We start from the raw sequence: 24992 nt of genomic DNA, 5'->3' as shown, positions 1-24992 counted from the left end.
AATCCAAGTAGATAGCTGCACTCACGGTTTTGTAAAAGTCCAAAGTTTAATGAAAAAAGTTTAAAAAAACAGCGATCAACGTTTCAGTCCTGCTTGGAGGACTTTCATCAGGACTTTCATCAGGCCTCTTACTGATCAATTTCTTCTAGTACCATCACTTATATTATGCACTTTACATTATTCATATTAAATTGGCATTTTGCCATTCCAATGTACCTTTAGGACTACCACTTTAATTATGCACTTTACAGTAACCATACTAAATTAGTAGTTGGCAATAATATATTGCTCACTACTTCAGATTATCACACAGCTTAATTTAGCTCACTTTGATTTGTTCATCTATTGTATATGGATTTATTATCACTTTGGACTCTAATTCACCCACACTTAACATGTCCGTTCTTTTCGATTTCCATAGCGACGCATTATGTGTCTGCATCGCTATGGTAACGAACGGAAACGTCATCACGTTATGACGTCACTAAAGGGGGTAGAGCACGTTCGCGCATGCGCACAGGTCACGCTAGGACGCCAGTTAGACGGCGATTTTCACCTGGGGGTAAGCTAATTTATCTAATAATGTCATGTATAAATGCTTTGAATGTTTGTCATTTGTTTTTATGATCCTGATGAAAGTCCTCCAAGCAGGACTGAAACGTTGATCGCTGTTTTTTTTTAACTTTTTTCATTAAACTTTGGACTTTTACAAAACCGTGAGTGCAGCTATCTACTTGGATTTATGGATACTATAGCTGATTTTTGGCTTGCACCCGGTCACTAAGGGACATTTAAGCGTGAGTGCAGGAGCAATTTCTATTTTTTACACAAATATATATATATATATATATATATATATATATATATATGACTAACATGCCTGTTAGTCCACCCACTGTACAGCGCTACGGAATCTGATGGCGCTATATAAATAATAAAATAATAATAAGGAGAATTCTATTTTGGATAGGTAAGATTGATGTTTCAGGTCAAATATCCCCATTTACATATCCTCATACATGGGGATATTAAAATGTTATAACCACCCTAATGTTAGCTTCTTTTAATGTTTTTATGTCTATCTATATACCTAATGAAAAGATGTATAATACATATATATATATATATATTGTACTATTTCTTTTTGAACCTTAAAATATCTAATATCTAATACAAGTCACTGAAACATCAGCCTTTGAACTGACATTTCTATCCAACTTCTGCCAACTTCAAGTGCCAGAAATGACCCTTGCAGCCCAGATGGTTAATGTTTGATACATTTGGTCGGCCAGTGGTGTATGAACTGCAGAATAAAAGGTTTCAGCTGATATTGTGTATGTGAAGGATTATTTGAAGCCTAAAAATCTAAACTATTGCTCAGCTATATATATATATATATATATATATATATATATATATTCATCCAAACAATATCTTACCTGCTTTTCCCTCTTAGATACTTCTTCTAATGTTTTTTTAAGTGTTTTTAGTTCACTGGTAACAACCTCCAGCATATTTGTAGTTCTCTCCTTTTCCTCCTTTGCCTCCCGCTCAGTAAAATCTAGCTCTGATTTGACAGAAATTAACTTCTTTTGAGTCTTGTCTTTTGTCCTTTCTATCTGTTCCAAAGACTTATTCAGCTCTTCTATGGCTTTATGCTGCTCAAGTGTTTTGATCTGAAAAAGGAAAAAAAATAGAATGATAAGGTAGAATATAATTGAAAAGGGTAGCATCCTGTAAACAAAATAAAAAAAATGTAAAAAATAACCCCAAACACATGTACTAAAGGTATCACTGAAATATTAAAGGGACTGTTGATACTAGAACAGTTTTCTCTCATTGCAGTGGTTATAGTTTGTAATGTCCCTGGAGCTGTCCTTTCATTCAACGTTAAACCGTTTTTAATGTTTTAATGCTAAACAAGTGCCCCCACCAGCCCATTCCCTTTGTGCTACTGGGGTTAATGAGGAAGCATTAGCTTGAGCAGCAATGGATGGCTGAGAGTATCAGCTGACCACTTTTAGCGTATCACAACAGCCATTGCTAGTATCAATTGATATGACTTTATGGGTATAATATCTGCCTTGGTATACCTCCAGGGACCATTATTTCATGTTAAACTGCTTGACAGTGACTTGACACTGAATAGAGGGACAGTGCAATAGAACTCCAGCCGCGAACATGCTATGTTCGCCGGCGAACGGTTCCTGGCGAACGGTTCCTGGCGAACTGTTCGGGACATCACTAACCACAACCAATTCAATGAAATGCAGTGGTTATGGTTCCTACAGTGTCCCTTTATGTTTTTACTGCCTTTGGAAGCTTGTGGGTCATACTCTCATTTACTTGGAACAGGTTTGATTAAGCAAGGTTATCTTTAATTTTTTTTATGGGCGACGTAAGAACAACTTACAGGATCACCATCAGAAATGATGCAATTTTTGTGCAAGTGGGATTTAAAAATCATTCTAAACAATTACATAAAACCTCACTATATTTACTGCAATGTTAATAAACCGAGAAAAAAAAGTAATCACACTTTACTGATATTTAAATTCTAAGGAACATCATGTAGCTACCTTAAACCAGACTGACCTCTAGTGTCCTACAGTGGCCTATACATCTAAAACAGTACGAGCTGATGCATAGAATTGCCCAAAATGTTGCTTACCGATCTGACATCTACCAAAGAAAATATATATATATATATTTTTGTGAATGCAAGTCCACAAAATAATTCTAATTACTTTATTCCTCTGGTCAGTTGTAATTTCTAAAAAAATAAAACTTTCACTGGCATTATTTGAGCAAATTTCTCATTTTGGAATATGATGCAGTGTACAATGCTTTGCACTTTCTTCCTATGCACAACATCACCAGCACGGTAATACAAAAGATTAGTGGTAGTGAATATGCCTGCTCCACCAGGTAAAGAAGCTGAATTTTTCATTGAGGTATGGTAAACATAACTGGGAAACTTAGATTTGGATCCAGCCAGTAAGTGTATATGATTTGCTGTGTGTAGACAACGAATTATACACATCTGCCATTCTACAATAGCAAAGCGCTGCGGAATATGTTGGTGCTATATAAATTATATTACTAACAAACAGGTGGAAGGAGCTTTCTGTCTTTCTTTCATTTCATCCTATTCATTATAGTTATGCTTCCCCACAGCATGAGGTACCCAGTGATTCGTATAGTCAGTGAGTAAGTAACTTTTGAGGGTTCTCTCTGAGCTTTCTGTAAGAGCCTTTGCAAAAGCCAATCATATGAATGACCATGAACAATATTTAAGCAAAATAACATGAATGAAGTAACTCAGCAATCTAACAGACACTCTTGTAGCAGACTATTCCCTTGTGTTCGGTTGTCTGCACCCCCTTGTTCGTCTCCCGAATGACTCGTGTGTGGTCCCCTTGTTATGCCCTAGCGAGCACTGACCTCTCCTGGCTGTTAACCACAAATTAATACCGGCGTACCGCTGACAGTCCCACTTCACGACCAGACAGACGGTGTTCGGGAGATAGGATGTACTGAATAGGGGGTTTATTCGCTCAGTAGCATCCAGGGGGAGCGTTTGTCGGTGTTCGCACAGGAACAGTCGGTCAAAACTTTATTTGAACAGAACTTTCGTTCTACTGAACCGATTTGAGCACGTTTGGATATGTTGTGCGCTCAGATCGAGGCTATTCGGGAATATGATTTTTGTTGGGTTCCTGTATTCTTCTCGTGTACTTTGGGGGTATGTTAAAAATGTATGAAAGTTTCTGTATTTGAGAGATAATTGAGTTATCCTAATTTGAACTCAATTATCTCTCAAACACAAACACTTAGGAAGAAACCTCTGTGTTCTTGATGTGAAAACCCCATGCTATGGGCCAGTGTATAAAAGCTGTGTGTGTCAGAATAAACTTCAGTTGTACTGCCAGAACTGTGTGTCGTCCAGTTACTGGGGAGGAAGTGGGCTAATTACTTGGCAATTTCTTGTTCCTGATTTATACTCTTGGTCATCCACCGGAGGATAGTCCTGGGCAGGACTAGGGCTCCGCTAAAGCTCTGTTGTGATGGATTTATTTTCTTAAAGGGAAACTCCAGTGCCAGGAAAACAATCAGTTTTCCTGGCACTGTAGGTCCCCTCTCCCTCCCACCCCCCATGCCCCTCGGCGGTGGTTTCTGCTCGCTGCCGCTCCTCCCAGTGATTACATCAGCCGGTGGGCGAGACTGATCCCGCCCGCCGGCTGAGGAAACCTAATGCGCATGCGGGGCAATGCCGCGCATGTGCATTAGAGCTCCCCATAGCAAAGCATTAAAAATGCTTTCAATGCTTTCCTATGGGGAATTGAGCGACGCTGGAGGTCCTCACACAGCGTGAGGACGTCCAGCGATGCTCTAGCACATGTTTTCTGTGCTATAGATCAGGAAGTGCCCTCTAGTGGCTGTCTAGTAGACAGCCACTAGAGGTGGAGTTAACCCTGCAAGGTAATTATTGCAGTTTATAAAAAACTGCAATAATTACACTTGCAGGGTTAAGGGTAGTGGGAGTTGGCACCCAGACCACTCCAATAGGCAGAAGTGGTCTGGGTGCCTGGAGTGTCCCTTTAAGTTCTTATGATTTGTAAATTAATCTAACCCATGAAAACCATTGTGTGTGTGAAATTATAGGATATGTATAGCTCTTCCAGGTGCTACAGATTTTCAGCAAAGAAACATTTTTAGATTTTCCTTTTAACTTTTTTTTCTCCTTCTTCGTAATGCATAACATAGCAGATTTAACTACAATTCAAAGTCAAGGCAGCGTAGGTTTTAAAACAATAACAAACTCTTATGATGTGCTGTTTTCATTCAAAACAGAAAAATTACTATAAAGTACACCTAATGAATTCCCTTACTCAAATCTCAACTACTTGACAGTTTCTCAATCTGTACTACATGTGGGCTTGCAATCAGAAATGTTGGGGCCCCTTTCACATCTCAAGGTCTGGGCCCCTAAATGCTCACCCCCGATTCCTCCCACAGGGCCCATTCCCAAGTCTGCCCACAAGAATAATAATAATAACAACAAAGTATTTAACCAGGAAAGGTACATTCAGATTATTCTGGTTTTCAAGTACGTCCTGGGGATATTACCTTAGCCCAACATCTGGGGGTTGTTACGATTACCCAATTTAATGGTACTCATTTTCGCTACCTCGGAAGGATGAAGGGCTGGGTCAACCCAGCCAGGATTTGAATCTGCAACCCAAGGGTTGAACAGATTCTACTGATGATGCATTGGCCCATTGAGCTATCTAAAGTGGATGAAGTGTGTGTATATAATGATAGTGAAGGTGGTGTATGTATAATGGATTTAGTGTGTGTGTGTGCATGTGTATAGTGGATGCAGTGAATGTGTATAGTGGATGCAGTGGATTTGTATAGTAGATGCAGTATGTGTAGTGAATGTAGTGTGTATGTAGTGGATGCAGTGTGTACAGTGTATGTGTAGTGGGTGCAGTGTGTGTGTGTAGTGGATGTAGTGTGTGTAGTGAATGCGGTGTGTGTAGTGAATGGCGACCCTGGCTACCCCATACATACCCCACAGTGACTTATTAAAGTGGAAAGTGGATACATTATAATAAAATGTAATTTCCAAAGTCAAAAGATCCGTAGGAAATGTTATTGCCATAGGTACTTGTACAGGTATGCAGCACTTTACTTTAGGATGTGCAGCCAGAAAAAAAATCACCATATAAACATTTCTTAAAAATTACAAATTGAAAAAAAAAACATATTCAAAATATACATTAATAGCAAGGTGTATACATATATTTTCTTGAAAAACCTATCAAGATAACACAAATGGATTCTTAAGTACCCACAGTGACCAAAATGGGGTAAAGGGATGATACTTTGGCCATCCGTTCGGGTGTGCCTGTGCACACCCAAAAGGACCCCTGCACACTCTTATGGGTAATTGTTGAATGAAAGGATGACATCTGGAGTACTTGCTATAGATATTGATTATTAAATTACCATATTTTCGTGAACTACACTCAAAGGTGATACTTGCCTTAAGCTCGTTAGTATCTGAAAGTCGGGCCTTGAGCTCTGTGTTTGACTCCTGAGCAGAATTGAATTCCTTCTGCAGTCTTTCTACCTTCTTTTGTAGTCTTCTTACTGTCAGGTTAGCCTCATCCCGCTCCACAGCCAGCGCTGTACGGACATGTTTTTCTTCCTCAAGCTGTGCAATCTTTTTTCTCAAAAGTTCCATATGAAGCTCTTTGCTGTCAAACATTTCTTTCTGGGCTTTTAACTGTGGAAATGTCAAAAATATTATGGCTTTACAATAGCAGCATTACAAAACATTTTTAAAAATCAAAGCTCTAAATAGAAGGAAGTGCTGCAGGCAAACACATATATCAGTTGTAAAAACTCCTACATCAAGAATGCAAAAAGCACAATGCTTCGGGGGCGGAACCTAACCAACGAAGCGAGAGGTGACACGAGCCTGTAGTTCCAGGCATAAAACAGGGAAACCAACGACTAAACAATACCCATCGACCCCCACAAAACGGTGGGGACCGTCCAAGCCAAATGGGACGCAAATGTAAAAACAAACCTACCCCAGGGCTGACGATCGTCGACATGTGGAGGCAAGCCTTAGATTTCTTAGATTTCTCGGAAGACATCTCTGGGGACGCTGAAGAAGAATACTTGCCTACTCCAGCCCCAGTGCAGAGGGCAAGACAAAGCAAGAAAGGAGCAGATGCCAAGCCGGTAACCACCGGGGTTTTGAAAACTCTATTGGCGGATCTGCAAAATAACATCCTAACGTATGTAACAGCACTCCAATGAGACTTACAAGGCCTGACAGGTCGCATTAGCACACTGGAGGGATCATCCCAAGCTAACCAGCAGAACATTGCCATACCACAAAAGGCCATGCATGACCTACAACAGCAGAACCGAATGCATGAACGCCGCTTCGCGGCCCAAGATGACGCCAGACAATCTAAAGGTTTGAGGGGTACCAGAGGAGGTGCTAGAGGCTGAGCTGCCGCACGTACTAAGACGCATGTTAACAGCCATATTGCCACCTGGGAAGGCCAAAGCCATCAACCCTGCAGGCCTCTTTAGGGTCCCCAAACCTACCAGGGCACCAGCCACAGCCACAAAGGACACCATAGTCACCTTCCAGAATGGGAAAGACAAAGCAACAGTCCTCACAGCCCTACAAGTTAAAACTCCCCTCCATTTTGAGAACATGGCACTAACTTTCTTCGCCAACCTATCCAGCGGTACCCTAGCATGACGCAGGTCACTACGACCACTCACCTCTCTGCTTCAACGACACAACATTGGCTATCGCAAGCGACTCTCCCGAATCTCACCACCTAAGCGGAGACTACGAGCAACACATACTAAATCCTCACAGGTCTCACAGGTCTCACAGATCTCAACTACATATCATTGGGCAAGCAGTACATACCATGCCTTTAATTGTGCCGACACTGAGAGAATATCAGTTTCATGCAAACATGGATAGACATTTTTACTTTGTCTACCTTGCAGCCAAACATGTTCAGTCTGAGCCAAGGCAACTAACACACAACACTTAGATCTCAGAGCCCTGCTAGGTGTCCCAATGTCACCACACGTAAGCTCACCCTCATACAATACTCACACTTACACGTACAGCAGCCGACCACCAACGTACTTCCCTGAGCCTGTTACACTAATTTATTTCTTAATTTACTTGGTTTCTACTCCTTAGTCACTCCTAGTAACGCTGCAGCTCGAAATCTCGGGAATATAGCCAACATCCAACACTTCATGTTTATGCGCTAACTGTATGCCTTTGGCTAGCAATAGCCTGCCGGTTCTCTTATTTGTATTGTAAAAGGAGATCTCAGTGGTTTTTCATTCTCGTCTTGTGAATACGCATGTTCTCATTTATCACTTGGATTGATCATATTATCCACTAGCGTAGCCTACTATCAGAATAACTCACTAGTATCTCGCTATGGAAGTATAGTTTATTTTCTTGATCAATATATTAAGTGTGCCAGTAATAGAAGGTGTAAAACACAATGTTTCCCCAACTGCTCCAGGATTGACAGGAAGTGGAAAGGGTCACACAAGAAATGTCTTCCAGGAGGAAGAGAGACGGCATTGAGTGACTGAGTGATCTGTATAACAGCTACTGCAGCTGTGTTATCAACGTATCCTAAACACACCTTTTTCCTTAAATCTAAATTGAGCCCCTCCCAAAACCTATATAAACTTAAGCACTCAAAGCCTAGAACTGAAACAAAACTCTTTATCTTAAAATTAGGTTCAGCTCCTGTTAAAAATGAAACACACCATTTTGCTCAATACTAAGTTTATATAGTGTTGGGATACTAAGTTTATAAAGTGTTGGGATACTAAGTTTATATAGTGTTGGGAAAACATATATGGTTACAATAGTTTATTATATGGTTATCGGCCCCTCCTGTAGGGAGTAAAAAAGGTAGTCTACTTACCTTTTTATCTCTCGCTGCACCAGTCTCCGAGCTGCTGTTCCACTTCCTTGGTTTAGATCATCAAGATCAATGAACTCAGCCAATTTATGCTTTCCTATAGGAAAAAGCATGTGCAGCAAAAAGCCACACTGCACCAATCTCTCTGAGACCATCTGACACTCTGCTATTTCAGAGGAAGCATGCCTAGTTGTTTTCTGAGTGACAACTACTATTGAAATTTAAACCCTGCAATGAAAACATTTATTTAAATGTGCATAGGGATTTGGGAAGAGCGTAGGTAACTTTTTTACTTTGGTTTTTACTGTATGTATTGCGGCTGTTGTGTACTATGGCCATTGCTGCTGCCCGAGAGTAGTGGGAGTTTGAGCGCAGGACTTGTTTTTGTGTATTTGTATTCACTTTTGTATCACACAGCCATGTTACAAATCTGCCGGCCTCTCCATGCGTTCCCTATTAAGGGTTAATAAGTATGAAGGGGTTTATAAAAATACCTCTCTCTGTCTCATTAGAGATATTTTTGCCTAAATCTCAAGGAAGCAAGGTGAATACTCATTGTAGGACCTAAGAGATTTGCCTTGATGTGGCAGGTGGGCTTCCATCTAATGGCCATTGGAGTTACTATATAACCTCCATTTATTTAAATATGCATTGGGATTTGGTAAGAGCACAGGTAACTTTTATATTTTGGTTTTTACTGAATGAAAACATTGCCATTCAGTTGCAAGAATAAAACTGTGGGAGCATGGTACCCAGATCACTTTATTGAGATGAAGTGGTTGGGGTACATTTAGTGTAGGACCTGACTTAAACTACTACGGTTGACAGCAGGACAACAAACGTGAGGTACAGACTTACAGTATATATATATATATATAAAATAATTACTAGAATGCTCTGTCTGAAAAGGGAAAGTTATTGATTTTAAATATTCAGAGTGTTGAGAATTTAATGATTACCTTTCTTTGCAAACCATGAGCCAAAGTCTTGTTTTCAATTACAGCATCTGATTCACGTTTGACCAGCTGATCGGCTCTGGTAAGGATGGCTTCCAGCCGCATGTCATAGCCCAAATCAGCAGTCACCCTTTCTAGCTTCATCTTATCCGAGAGAGTCTCCAAGAACTTCATGTACTATGAAAGAAACAAAGGAAGGAAATTTACGTTAACCAGGAAAAAGGCAAACATGAAAAGAGGATGTCTTGCAGAGGATAATAAAAATTAATTTATTGGAACAATCCTTAAATTTCTCACACAACATTTTCTGACACCATAACCCATTAAGGCTTTGCAACTATCAGGTAATTTTCCGCAGTGAGAAAATTAAAGGGAAACATTAGTTTGCTAGGAGCAGATGTGCCAATGGAGAAGAGCATGATGTGCATAAACATTCTAGTTTCCATTTTGATTGAGCTAAATGGCGGTGATTTAAGAGGGGAGTTTGGCAAAAGAGCATGTTATAGTTTGATTAGAGCACTTAATGTTCATAATATTTAATACAAACCAACGATTGTTAGAACCTGTTTTTATTTTCCGATATAGAATTAGAACTTACCTTCTGCTTCTCATTACTAAGTGTGTCCCTCATTACATCACCGGTCACCAGTTCCCCTTCTGCTAATTTGATCCAGCCCCTGAGGTCGTCTAGCTGCTGTTCTGCCTTTTTTGCCCTGTGCAAGGCTTCCTGGTGCAGGTCAGTCTGGGTCTGGAGTTGTTCATTCAATTTGCATATTCGAGTTTCCAACTGTGTTACCATCTACATATGAGCAACGAAGATAGTATAGCTTAACACAAACATTTCACTGTGTCATTGTGAAATATGCAACAAATTTCACCTTCTATAAGAAACATGCTATATGCTCAGCAGCATTAGAAACTCCTGCTATAATTTCTCACAGGACATTTTTGGCCTGTTAAACAATGCTTGGTGTTAGTCTACTAGCAAACATTTAAATAAAATTAAAAACAAGAGGATGGGGTTTGGATGCAGTGCTAAATTGATGCTATTTTGCTAAGCTATATTTACACATCTGATGTATTTACTAAAATCTATCACTGTATGACTGTGTCTTTATGTCTCTGTATGACTGGTTGCCTGTATGTCTGTGCATGACTGGTTGCTTGTATGACCCAGATTTTTACCTTTTGCCCCCCTGATACACCTTTGGGCTAGGTATATAGACGATATCTTAATTGTTTGGAAAGGCACGATTGATGACTTTAATCGGTTTGTAGCCCTCCTAAATGAAAATGTCCACAATCTGAGATTTACTTCTGAGTTTGGAGGGAAAACCCTCAATTTCCTGGACCTGACTGTCTCGATTGAAAATCAATTTCTCCAAACTACACTTTTTAAAAAACCGACTGCCTCAAACAGTCTTCTATATTGGGACAGCTTTCACCCAAAACCCCTTAAACAAGGTATCCCCATAGGACAGTACCTTAGGGCACGCAGAAATTGCAGTACCTTGCAGGATTTTAAGACTCAGGCTGATGTCCTGAGATCACAGTTCAAGGAAAAAGGCTACCCCAATCGGTGCTTAAAGAGAGCCTATAGACGAGCTTTGGAGTCTGAGAGAGAGACTCTCTTGAGTGCTAGCCAACCTACACCACCCACTATCTCCAGCCCTCGCTTGATTGCAACCTACGATGCTGGTTGGGACAAAGTGAAATCCGGAATACAAAAATTCTGGCCACTTCTAACTGGGGATGTGCACCTAAAAAAGATTTTGGGTCCAAAAGTAGACATCACGGCACGTAGAGGCAAGAATTTAAGAGATCTCCTGGTCCCCAGCCACTTTCAACCAGTACGCTCGGGGATCAAAACATGGCTCCATAGACCCATCACTGGCACTTTCCAATGCGGGCGATGTGTCGCCTGCAAATATATTAAACGTGATTCTAAGAAAGTGACTGACAGTGACAACAAACAGACCTTTAACGTTGCATCTTTTTTTAATTGCAACACTTCAGGCCTAGTTTACCTACTCACTTGCGAATGCAATTGTAAATATGTAGGTAAAACCTTTCGCCCCTTCAAAGAAAGGATAAAGGAACACGTTAGATCACCCAAATTAACTATTGAAACACCAATTGCTCGTCACCTAAGGGAACAACATTCAGGCAAATCACATGGTCTGCGTTTCTGTGGCCTTGAATTGGTGAAACGAGATAAGAGGAAGGGTGACTACGATAGATTCCTTAGACAGCGTGAAAGCTTCTGGATATACAGGCTCAAGACTTTACAACCTAGGGGTCTAAATGAAGGTTTTTCTTTCGCACCATTTATATAAATAAATATATCACGATAGCTTACGAGGGTCCCTCACAATAGAGAGGCTAAAAGGGGAAATAAAGAGGAAAAAGAATAATAATAAGTTATTCCTTCTTATGACTAACACTTGTAAATCCATAACATACCCTATACCTATGATAGGGTGGTCAAACTGACTAAAAATACTCACCACTATATCAGTTAATGACCCCCCCATATAAGGTCCAATAAGGGGAAAAATAAGGTCCTATTTTTACCTAATATGTACATGTATCACCGGCCCTTTGGAGATGCAGCAACCCTGAGGGTGCTGACACTCTTTGGGACATGTCTCCAATACATGTACTACACCCTCTATTACTCCCTGTCGTAATATCTTCTATTTATCCAGACAATCTATTAATTTCTTCTTTGCTTGCATGTACATATGTATATATATATATATATTTTTAATATGTTTATGTCTTCTCGGTACATTATACACTTTTTTCAAATATATTTCATTCTATTTTCTGTTCAATTGTTCATTCTATTTAACATTAAGAGACTCTGCATCTCAAACTCTCAATAACACTTATTCATACGTTTGCCTGCAGTAATAGGCTCCAACTCTCTTCGGCAATATGATAATTTCCACTATAGTCCCTACTGGGACTTCCTTTGGCATCTATCCAGCACTCTGGCAAACACAGGGTTAACTTCTTTGTTACCCCCCTGCCGGACGGCTGCACATGCCACTCAAACATTCACTCCCCGCCCACCGACCAATGCCGCTCGTATGTGATGATGACGTCGGCAGTCTGATGGGCGGGCTCATGCCCTTTAAAAATACGGCGGGCTTACTCATACCGGTAAGCTCTTGACAAAGGTGCAAGGTTAAGCGCCGAAACGCGCGTTGAGCGGATACCGGGACCATTTGGTCCGAGATTCTATTAGGGATCTATCTACTTACTACTAGCACTTGGAAGCTTTTTACCTCTCAATAATAGGAATTGATGTTTAGTTAGCATTAGCCAGTCCGGGGACCTTTGGGGTCCGAGCTTTGTTTAAACAGACGTGTGCAGCAGCTATAAGGGAATGTATGCCTCTTAAATATAGACTTTAGGGCTCAGCCAGCACTTGCCTCTTTCTGCTAACATAGCACCCAGACGGCCTACTGTAGCCCTTATCATATTTATTGTAGGCAGTGAGCTGTTTTATAGCTTTACTTGTTAATAGACCAGTCCAGCATTTGTTTGGTTCCCTGATGGGCTGTTATCCATCGTTCTATCCTTCAGACTTAGACTCTGTATTAGGATTTTTGTCTTTGTTTCGTGCGTTCTGAGCAACATACCTCTAGTGACGGAACACTAGGAGCCAACGATTTTTTTTACAGGCTCTCGTCACTGCAGTATCACTGCATGAGATGCTAAGCTCTACCCTCTATTTACAGCTAGTGGGTTATCCATATTAGGGGTCCACTGTCCGCTATTCAACAAAGGAGGGACGTATGCTAATCAGCTCTATTATCTGGGGCCAGCTTTTAGGACGTCGGTCTTAAATCATATATTTTCTCTAAGTACTACACCCTATTGCTTTGCACACCTTGTGAGGGGAGGTTTGTGTTGTCATTCCTCTCTAGCGACTCTGCTACTTTGCAACTTCATTAGGGTGACACCACTGTCTTTCCCTAGACACAGATTAATAGCTACTTATAGCGTCTGAAACACTGTTGCAATCTATATATTTATTTCTTGATAACAAGGTTTGCTGTGAGGTCACCTCTCGATAGAGGATCCCTACTCTGTCATTTTTTGCTAACTGTATATACACTTTTTACACTGTATATACACTCTTAATTTAATTTAATTTATTTTCCTTTACTTTATACTTTATCGTGTTTTTTTTCCCTAGAAGGGACCAATAAAAATTTATTATTTTTCATATTTTGCATGTATGTCCCATACCGGCAACTCCTAGCCACTACTATGGACTATTCTATTCAGGGGTATTGAGACTGACGATTGGGAGGACCTGCTTTGTAATCCCTTTCTGTCAGCCTTCCTCTTTTCTAGCTTGTATGACTGTTTGTTTGTGTTACTTTTATGGCTTTGTGCGTGTATGGTTGTGTCTTTGTGCATTTATGTATTTGTACTTGTATATCTGTGTCTGTATGGTTTGGGAGGAAAGAGCCACACAAAGGGGCTGGTGGTGGGAGAAACAGACACAGAAAGCAACTAAGTGGAGAAAAAGAAACAGAAAAGGACTAGGGAGAGAAAGAGACAAAGAAAGTGAATGGGGGAAGAAAGAGACATACAAAGGGGGACGGTGCCTGACTGGCAGGCAGAGCGGACGCATGCAAGGCGAGCTCCTGACCAAAACCTGCTAATTAAGCCTTTTTCTGCATGCCATCTCGCAACTATCACCACAAAACCAAAATAAATGCACAGTGGGGTCCCTGGGGACTCGTATGGTACCAGACTTGGCACTGTCCTGACCCAGAACACCGTCTCTCAACTTCTTGCGGCCCTCAAGCCTGACTGGTGTCGGAGGGACGGAGGCTCTCCGGATGCCACATATTGTAATTTACAGCAGACTGCACTCCCCCCCTTTACTCCTCTTTGGCCCGGTAGGGGTTATCCCAGCCCCAGGGAATCACCCACCACTTCTCCTAGGCTCCTAAGACTGCTGTATACGGAGACACCTCATGACTCCTAAGATAACGGCGTTCATAGCCGGAGGCCCAGCCGAGGCCTACCTTACAACTCTGAGTAAGTTGGATTGCATCTTTACCAAATTCTGGGCGAAAATAGTGGCTAGGCAACAGTGTGTTCTGCTGACCCACTCACATACCTCGGATACATCAACACCAGCAACTCACATGCATCAGCTCACCTCGCCCTCCAAACTTGACACATGAAGATCGGGTGAGATCCCTAAGGGTATGTCGGGCTCTAAAGCTTCCCTGGGGGGCCAGACTCCCGTGCAGCTTCCGCAGCAAACCCTGAGCACTTCATGGGTGGTGAAGAGCAGAAGACGGGACCTGTGGCTGACAAGACCTCGCAGACAACCTGCCCCTAGTCCCGATGCTGTACACCTGCTCAGCATATCGGAGGGGGCCATATCACTAAGTGCAACCAGCGCTGTCAAGGGATTCCCGCTCAGCAAGGCCTGGGGTGTGCATTGAGGCAATTATGGAGCCTTAAAGCTGGATGCTGCCTGACTCACGGAGGCGCGGGGTGGGAGATCCGCAGCCAGCGGAGCTGGGGGAGTGCCCCTTTGTGCTTCGATAAACTCTTGCTCTTATGGGGTACAGGCCTTCCATTCACAGGTATTGGCTAAGGGGGCTTGGAATTACAAGGCAGATCTTTCATAGCCATGTGTATTCTTTCAGTTTATTTTTGTGTTTTCAGTTAATAATAATATACTAGGCTATCCTTAAATAGGCCTCTTATTTGCACACGCTTATCTAACTATACCTTATGTACTCTACTTGAGACTCAGTTATAATTAACTCTACCTGTCCATTGGTATTTTATGTTAACTAATACAGTTTATGACATAGCGTACCTACTTCTCTCTTTGTCCACCCCCATAGAATTATGTTCATGATGTCTTTATTCAAATCTCACAAATGCTGTGTTGGGATGTGTTACGCTACCTCTGGTGAACAACTGTACCACACATATTTACTGTACCACACATGTTCCTTCACTTGCCATGTTTCTGTTTCGAAATGTATGACGGTATAAAGCTTGTGAATGCTGTTGTGGCAATACGAGCTCGTTTTTAGCATGGTTTGTGGTCTAGCCATAGTCGACTAACGTTTATTGTATAGATGTTCTATACCGTGTGTGTTTAGGCTATGAGGTGTTGAGTGATGAGTAACATTGCTGTAGCTTGTTTGGTGTGAGTAAGTAAGTGTGAGGTTACTTGTATCTGCAAGCTATTACCACTGTGGGATGCGGACATGCTGTGCAGTGTAGTTAGTGGAAGCTGATGTATGGTGTGGCAATACATTACATAGAGCTCAATTAGGTCGTAGAGTGTCCAGGTATATTATAAACATTCTAGTCCCGCTGTGTGCAGTTCCAGCCCCACACTGCAGCTGCATCTCCCTGCCAGACTTATCATCCGATTCCTGTACGCAGGTGGGTATAGGAGCAGTCGTGGATATACAGCAAGCCGGCTAAGCAGCCCTTTGTGGACATGGTGCCTCTTCAGCCAGTGGTGTATCCTGGTTTTGTGCTGCCCTAGGCAGGACAAAGCTCAGGCGCCCCCCCCCCCCCCCCCCGCGCGCCAACCCCACCCAACCTTTACCCCGCCCCGCATTCTAAATACACACACACACATTCACTGACTGATACGCATACACTAGCTAACAGAAACACACACTCGCTAACAGAAACACACACACACTCAGTAACAGACAAAAACACTCACTAACACACACACTAACAGACACACACACTCACTAGCAGACACAAACTAGCAGACACACACACTCACTAACATACACACACACTCACAGGCAAACACACACACTAACAGACACACACACACTCACTAACAGACACACACACTCACAGGCAAACACACTAACAGACACACTCACACTCAGTAACAGACAAACACACTCACTAACAGACACACACACACACAGTAACAGACAAACACACTCACTAACAGACACACACTAACAGACACACACACACACTAACAGACACACACTAACAGACACACACACTCACTAACAGACACACACACACACTCACACTCACTAACAGACACACACACTCACTCACTAACAGACACACTCACACTCACTAACAGACACACACACACTCACTAACAGACACACACTCACAATCACTAACAGACACACACACACTCAAACTAACAGACACACACACACACACTCACTAACAGACACACACACACACTCACTAACAGACACACACTCACACTCACTAACAGACACACACACACTAACAGACACACACTCACACTCACTAACAGACACACACACTCACATTAACAGACACACACACTCACTAACAGACACACACGCTCACACTCACAGACACCACTCCCTGGTGGTCCAGTGGCTGCTGGGCGGTCGGGCGGCGCTGGCTGGCAGCTGGCGAGGGAGCACTTCCTCTGAGCTGTCTGCTCAGCTCCCTCGCGCGCCGCACAGTGAGGCTGGGAGGCGGAGCCAGAATATGACGTCATATTCCGGCTCCCAGCCTCACTCTGCGGCGTGCGAGGGAGCTGAGCAGACAGCTCAGAGGAAGTGCTCCCTCGTCAGCCGCCCGCCAGCGCCGCCCGACCGCCCAGCATGTCTTGTTAGCCGCGAGGCTAACAAGACATTTGCCTTGGGCATTTGGGGGCGGCTTTTTTTGCCGCCCCCTGGAAAATGCCGCCCAAGGCAAATGCCTTGTTTGCCTCGCGGCTAATACGCCCCTGTCTTCATCCCTGGGTCCGTGTGAGGGCTGGTACCTTCCTGCCACGAACCTGGGGTCCTTTCAGGGGACAGGGTCTTTCCCGGCGGGTGGGTGCGTTGGGCTGTGCATGGGTCTGGCGCGTGTTGCCGTGTGGCGTCTGCGGCCCTCCGCTTGTGTGGCCGGTACCTGCGGGTCAATCCCCTCATTGCCCTCTGTCCAGGTGGGCGATTCATGCGAGTTGCTGGTGCTTGGCGGTTTTTAGTGCCTTTCTGAGGTTTCCCAATCCTCTTGGAGCCGCCTGCTAGTGCTGTAGGTGGGCCAGTGAGAGGTATGTCAGCAGCCAGTCTTGTGTGGGCCAGTAGCTGAGTCCAGAATTTATAAAAAATTGCGTTCAGAGAGTCTCTCACCGGTAGATTGAGGTCTGGTGATGCAGGCTGCTGCTGCTTTCCAGGAGTGTAGTCGTCGCTTATGGCTGCCATCTTAGAGGCCTGCTCCTCCAGTCCGTCAGCTGAGGTTGCCGGCTGCATCAGCAGATTAGGGACCGGGCTGGTTCTGTGTGGCGGGGACCGGGTTAACCCCCACCGGTCCAAAGGGGGGGGGGATGATTTGTGCTCGTCTGTGGCTATGAGCGGCTAGCAGGAAGCGGCCGTCTTCCCAGCCCGTCCTCTCTTGTAGGCCACAGCCTTCCGCTTCGGATCCCGGGCTTTCCTGGTGGCAAATCAGGTATCTGCGGGTGTGCACTGGGTTCCCCAAGCTGAGTAGCCTCGTTTTGCGGGTGTTTCAGGGTTGCACCCCCCGATTCCTGGCGTTTATGTTGCCGTCCGACGGGAGCTCAAGCAGAGCACGTCTTACTCGCTTGCTAGTCAGGCTCCGCCCCCCCCCAATACGAGCTCGTTTTTAATCATTAATCGTTTTTAATTGCACAACAAAAATAAAGAATTGGAAAAAAAAAGGGGGTGGGGGCGGGGGCGGGGGGAGGAATTAAGAGAAACACAAAGGTGCTGGTGGGAAGAAAGCGACATACAAAGGGGCTGAGTGGAAGTAAGTGATACACAAGGGGGTTGTAAGATACACACAAGGTGGGGTAAATACACTAGAGTGGGTGTAAGACGCACAAAGGGGCAAAAGGGGGTTAGACATTCAAGAAAAGGGAGATATGAAACACTAAAGGGTGTAAGAAATTCAAAAGGGGGCTACAAGACACACAGGTGAAGACGCAGTTCTTTTTTTGGAGGGTTGATGTGTGGTAGAAGCTACAGGATGTTTAAGTAAAGTTCAGTACTCACATGGTTAAAACTACTGTGCAACTATCTTGGACCAGGGCGCATGTGTGGAAGGTCAGGAACGCCCACTATTAGATAACATATGTAAGAGATAAGCATTAGTTTAATAATTGGATGTTACTATAGTAATGTAGTTGTCATTTTTGTATTCTTTGTATACGTATGGAATACGTCATTTGTGGTATATATTCTTTGTTCTCTTGTAAACGCTTGCTCAGTTGGGTATTCCAAGAATATTGTCTGACTGAGACTTTGCAGCTGCAAAACAATAAATAGCCTATGTTCTTCAACGACCTGTGTCTGAAGTGTTTGGAGTATCCTTGCATCATCTCTGACCCGAGAATTCTTCCACAGAGGGGGACGGCAAAATGTGTCTTTGCCTGTGTAGCCAAAAATCCTTGCACTGGGCCTGATCACCTCCACCAGATACATGACGCTTGGGAAGTATAACTGTTTTAGTGTTTTCGGTCGATAAGATTCAGTAATTAGACCCATCATAATTGTCAGCACCAGGCCCAATGGGCTCTTAATCTGAACGATATTTATGATCCTCTGCAAGAATGTTGTCTATTTTCTATCAAACCTGTGTCTTATCTGCACTGTGCACTTATCTGTCAACTTTGAATTCTATGTGTCGTCTTGCTCAGAAATGCTTCAGACTTGAGAAAGGGAGGTTCTCCCGAAAGCTTGTCATTAGAAAATTCTGTTAGTCCAATAAAAAAGGTATTACAAGATACAAATGTTATCTGTTTTTTACATATATATACACATATACGTATATATACAGATACAAAACATGATTAAAAAATAAAAAGTACCCCAACCAGAAAAGTACTAAACCAGAGATGAAAAAGTTTAAAATGTCCATGGTTTATGTCTGTATTAAACAATATTAAACAAAAAAAATCTGATATAAAGCCATCTCACAATTAAAAGCATAAATAGTATGCAAACAGTATCCTTACTAAGAGAACACAATTAAAATGACTCTCCATGCTTTTCAGACTCTTATTACAGACTTGCAATGTGACTAGAACATCTACAGTGATAGGTATTCAGTTTTCCTGACAAATCATGGCAGCATTTACTCATGGGTTAGCTCCTCCCCTCACAGCAGAAAGGACAGGAAATAGAACTCTGAAACTGGTATAAATAGATCCTCCCCCTTTCAACAGGCAGTCTTTTTTTCCTGTCCTTCACAGCAGTTTGGAAGGAGTCTGCTTATGCAGGCCTAGAATTTTCTTATATGCTCACCAGGCAATATTTTTGTAGCCCTGCCAGGATTCAGCCTCTAAGCCCTGAAGGCCCAGCAACGCACTATTGTAAAAGTGGCTAGCCTGGGTACCCACCTTAGTGACCGGGGGTTGGACCCAACCTCTCCCTCAGGGGATGAAAATGGTCCACTGCATGCCAGGGTTCAGCCTCTTATCCCTGAAGACCCAGCAACAGGCCAGCCTGGGTATCCCCTCGGGGATGAATGTGATCTACTGCCTACATGAAACCATGCCAGGGTTCGGCCTCTTATCCCTGAAAACCCAGCAACAGCATATCTCTAAATCGCCAGCCTGGGTACCCCCTCAGGGGATTAATGAGATCTACCGCCTACATGAAGTCATGTCTTACATTTATCACTGTTTTTCACAGGTTTTAAAAATATAGCAAATACATTCTAATATCTCCATAAGCTGATGGTAAGTAGGACTTAGACTTGTACATTCAGTTTTAAACAAATTTCTATTCATCTAAATTTTGGGCGATTAGCATGTCGTCTGACTTCTGTAACTTAGAAACGCTATACAATGACGTGAATTAAATTAAACGGACATTGAACAAACAGTTTTGTTTGATTCCTGATTCAGAGTTTCGTCGGTGGTACCAATAAAGGACATGATTAATTGGAAAAAAGTTGATTGATGGTTAAGGGACAGACACTAAATGTCGATTTTATTCACCGATCACGTGAGAAGTGACCAATACAGGGAATTTTTTTTTTTTTTTTTAGAAATCTGTATACAGGTAGTCCTCACTTTAAGACTTACCTGTATAACGACGTGTCAGACTTACGGCAAGCTCTCTAGCGCAGGGATTTGAAGGTTTCCCCAAATTAAATTATATATTAAATATATAATAATATGTACTGCTCCTCCTTTTTTCCCTCTAATGACTACTTTTCACTTGATTTGTGAACTAAATGCCAGGAAACTGCACCTTTCAGTGTACCGCAGAATATATGCATAATGTTTATATTATGCATATATTTTGCAGTATACTGATTGGCCCATTTTCATGTCTTTTGTTTTGTCAGAATAATTTTTATCTAATCATTCACATCTCACAAAATTTATCTGAACTGAAACTCCCTATGATCACATTTCGGCCCCCCTGAACTAAATTTTTTTCCAGACAAACCAATTTGGCTAATCCAAATTTTTTCACCGTGTGCAAGTCTAGTAAAATTTATTTTATTCATACTGTTTTGGAAGAAATACTCAGAAAGCAGAAAGGTTAACTCCTTTTAGAATTCTAAAAGGCAGCAAATGCAACTTTACACATTTTTGTAATATATTCTATGTGCGTTGCAGGATTTTGAGAAAAATTTTAACTTTACATAATTTTCGATATATTCTACATAGAACAAAAATGCTTACCTCTGCCTCCCACTCAAAAAAAAGCAGATGACTTTTAGTAAACAGGTACATTTTAAAAGCCTTAACATTGGTTACGTGTATCTAATAACAACACGTACGAAATGACTGACTGTGTTGCAATATTTCATGCAACACAACTAAATACGTACATTAAAAGTCTCTATCAATTTGACAGATAGATAATTGCCATCTACTGTGCAGAAATAGAATTGCATTCATATTCAAGGTGTCTATATTCCTCTTCATGGAAATCTACAAGAACCTCTGACAATGAGACTACATCAAGGGAAGAAGACCAGGCATAATTGCTTTCATTTTCAGTTGCCTGGAAACTCAAGCGGCTATGCTAGATCTTTACTTCTTAGGTACTTCCAGAAAGGGAAATAGAGGTTGCAACACCACCAACTCAAATATGACTGGTGTCTAGCGGAGCAGGAGATATTTTTTATTATTTTTATCCAAAACAGTTACAAACAAACAATATGATATGAGCATATGGTACAATCGTGACAATAACGATATTGAAAAAAAGTATGGTTAATGCATGTTGCCTTTGAGAAGGCTTAGGCAGAAAACAGCAATTAGTCCAATATTCCAATATTGTCCAATATTTGTCCAATTTACGCGCGGTGTGTGTGGAGTGCTCCCTTGCCACTAGTGCGCACGCGCGCTGTACCTCCGACGGGAGTACTGAGCCGCGCGTGCGCACTGTGGCGTTAAGTACCCCTACCCCGTGAAAAATCCCTACCTAGTTGGTGTGCTCTTGCGCGGTGGCGCACACCCCCCGTCCCAACGTTACTTTGGTGCGGCCGCGTCACCGGAAGTGACGAGGGTATGTATTTTTCACGGGGTATGCTTTTTTGATAGAACACCGGATCCACGGTGGACCGCACTGCCATCTTGGATCACTAGATCAGTTGGAACACACGGAAGTGCTCGTTGAAACGCACAGAAGTGCGTCTCTGACATAACTTCCGGTTTCTGCCAATCGGATGAATCTGAATCAGCTAAGAGAGGAGATGCTCGTTACAACATACTGACTTACAGGTGAAGTGGAGAGTGGACCCCCCAATGGAATTAGGAAGTAAAGAAGACACCTGCTGGAGCACCAATTAATTTGAGGGACGAGCCCTATTTGAAGAGACTCATGGGATGGTGGGATTAGGATGCCTTTGGGAGCATTGTAATTGTCACTGCTTTTATTCATAATTTGGTCTCTAAGAAAGTCCCAATGCTGGGACGAAACGCGTAAAACCAATATTTTAAACTTTTTTACCAAATAAATCATATTTTATACGCCCATCTACCTTTCGGAGTCCTGTTTGGTTCCTGAATTATGGTCATACCTGATCCTGAGAAGGATTGTGCAAGTCTACTTCGGGGGAGGCACCTTTGGAGCGCTTCTTATTCAAACATCTTGTGAGTGCAATTTAAAACAGCATGTGTTCTTTATTGTTTAATGGTTTTACACTATGTTCTGTTTATTTTATTTTTTTTATATATCAGCTGCATCCTACATGTGTTTGTATATTTATATGGCTTGTTAAGACCACTACTTGGGAGGTGATCTGTGGGAGGCTGTTTGTTTACTGTTGATAAGTATTATTTTTATTACTTTTGTACCTATTGTATTTTTTGTGTTGTATATTTCTATAACTCCTGCAGACCACTGCCTTTTTGAGAAACTCTGATACAGATTATGTTTATCATAGCACATGTATAACAATTCTAAAAGAAAACCAAAACACAGAAAATCAAGTCACCTGTGAGGCCTAAACATTTTCATACATTGTATAAAATTAGGATTGCAGTTTCTTTATAGTTCCTTTTCAGACAGATTGTCTACATAACAGAATTTATTTGATACTGTTGCTTAGATTCTTTAAGCTGCACAGGCCAAATATGTCAAAAATAATAGTAGTGCTTAATGCAGTAATTAGACATGTGCATGGCATAGCTGAATTTGAAGTGGACTTTGGAGTGTTTAGGGACAACTGAAATATGGTGGCTAGTGTAAAGCCATCCACACAAGTATTCAGATAAGTCATGCTATCTTTATAGTTTTCGCTTGGTAGAAAAAGACTTTCTCCAATGTACAGTAATAAATGTATGATTTTACTGCTAAAAATAAAGTACTTGTTAATGAACGTTAGAAGGAAGCAACAATAACTTACTGCACTTTTGTTTTCTGCTTTGTTGCATAAATCATGTATCCTCTCCAAGATGGACTCCTCTTTTGGTTTCACAGTGGTCAAGTTTTGGCTGAGAACTGCAGCAACATTTTCTTTGAATGAATGAAATAGACTTTGAGCTCCCTTCATCTCTCCAAGTTTACTTTTCAAAGTCATATCAAGCTCAGCTGAGTTCTTCTTGACCTCATTTAGCTCTTGCTTGCTGACTTCCCAGGCCCTCTGGGAGGCTGTCAACCTGTCTTGAAGTAATCGAACTTCCCTTTCAAAATCCTGCTTGGCATCTGTGACACTTTCTAGACTCTGTGATGCAAGCACATACAAAATAAAAACACTTTTTTATAATATGGTGTTTTAAATGTGTTTTTCAGAACTATAAATGTATACAGGGGGAAACAAGACAAAATACATTTGATTAAAGGATAATGATGACAAAAATGCTGAAAGTAGTAACTGCATTTGCAAGAAATGTAGTTACTCCTGCTATAAATTGTGTGGCCTGTGTGGTTGCTGACATTTTAATTATATGGATAAAATCATCGTATATATTTTTACTGTAAAACTATACAGTGATCTTATTGCCTTCTGTTTGGGGGAACAGTCATGCATGTCTGTACTGACCACACCATGATTGACTTGGTTGTGATTGAATATCTGTCTGTGCACCAATGCACATGAACACATATAATCCACTGCATTTAACATAATGATTAATTTTGAATGTCAATTCTATTACATTTTATTTAAAAAAAAAAAATACAGTCTATTATTTAAATTAAAGATCATGGTATGTATAATTGGAGTATGTATCTATAGTACAACAAATGGGATTTAAGCAAGCAGAAAACTCATCTTGTAACTATGATCAGATTCTTGCATTTATACAGGTTATGTACAGTTTGCCAATTACAATAACGTACATCTCTTAAAACTCTGGTGAAAAAAAAAAAAAGTTATTTTGTAATTTTGAAGTAGGTTATACATGAAAAAATATTTATTAAATTGTATTAAAATTATATATGTTTTATAGTCATACACAATGATTATCCTTCTTCCACGCACAGTAGGATCAGAATTCACACACCTTATGAAGGTTGTCAATCTGTTGGGTGAATGACGAGCCCTTTTTTTGCTCTCTTTTAACTTCTTTAACTAGCTTCATGATAGTTTCTCTGCTGGCTTTTGATTCCGTCTCATGGACATTAATAGTTCCTTCAAGAGTAGCCACACGACCCTTCAATTCAATGTTTTGTTTCTTCAGCTCCTTCACCTGTCATAAAACATAAACAACAATAGGTTACTGTTACATCTGTGGTCAATGCAATTAAATCTCAGATGACGTTTCTTAAAAGAACAGATTATATTTGATCTATATATTTCACAGTTTACACCACCAGAGCGTATTGAAATAAAATGAATTTGTGAATTTGCGAAACGTACAGATCTGCTTTTAATTTATAGTTATGCCTGTCATTTAATTTTGTGATGGTTATTGTAACCTGCAGGAGACAGTCAAAATGTGCACATTGTGTATTCAGTCATATTGCCAGAAGAAGTCAGATAAGGAGATAGACAGCAGGTTGCATTGTCTGACTTGTGTATTAATGCCAAAAAAAAAAGTAATTGTCCGCAATCAAAGAGTTAAAGTAGAAAAGGTACAAAACACGTAGGC

General features: G+C 41.5%; 1 protein-coding gene across 1 annotated transcript in view; it reads right to left on the bottom strand.

The window, feature by feature from the left end:
- CCDC170 (coiled-coil domain containing 170) overlaps positions 1-24992 on the bottom strand; it is a 55201-nt gene that overhangs the window by 3123 nt on the left and 27086 nt on the right. Inside the window, exons 7-12 of the mRNA XM_063441337.1 lie at positions 24405-24590; positions 23306-23623; positions 10059-10259; positions 9464-9637; positions 6053-6295; positions 1440-1676 (exon numbers count right to left, since the gene is read on the bottom strand). Coding sequence (XP_063297407.1) covers positions 1440-1676; positions 6053-6295; positions 9464-9637; positions 10059-10259; positions 23306-23623; positions 24405-24590 — 1359 coding nt within the window. The remainder of the gene's footprint in view (positions 1-1439; positions 1677-6052; positions 6296-9463; positions 9638-10058; positions 10260-23305; positions 23624-24404; positions 24591-24992) is intronic.

The sequence above is a fragment of the Pelobates fuscus genome, chromosome 2 (genome assembly GCF_036172605.1).
Source record: "Pelobates fuscus isolate aPelFus1 chromosome 2, aPelFus1.pri, whole genome shotgun sequence".
Taxonomy (NCBI): domain Eukaryota; kingdom Metazoa; phylum Chordata; class Amphibia; order Anura; family Pelobatidae; genus Pelobates; species Pelobates fuscus.
The sequence above is the reverse complement of the archived record's forward strand: the minus strand, read 5'-3'. Positions and strand labels throughout refer to the sequence as shown.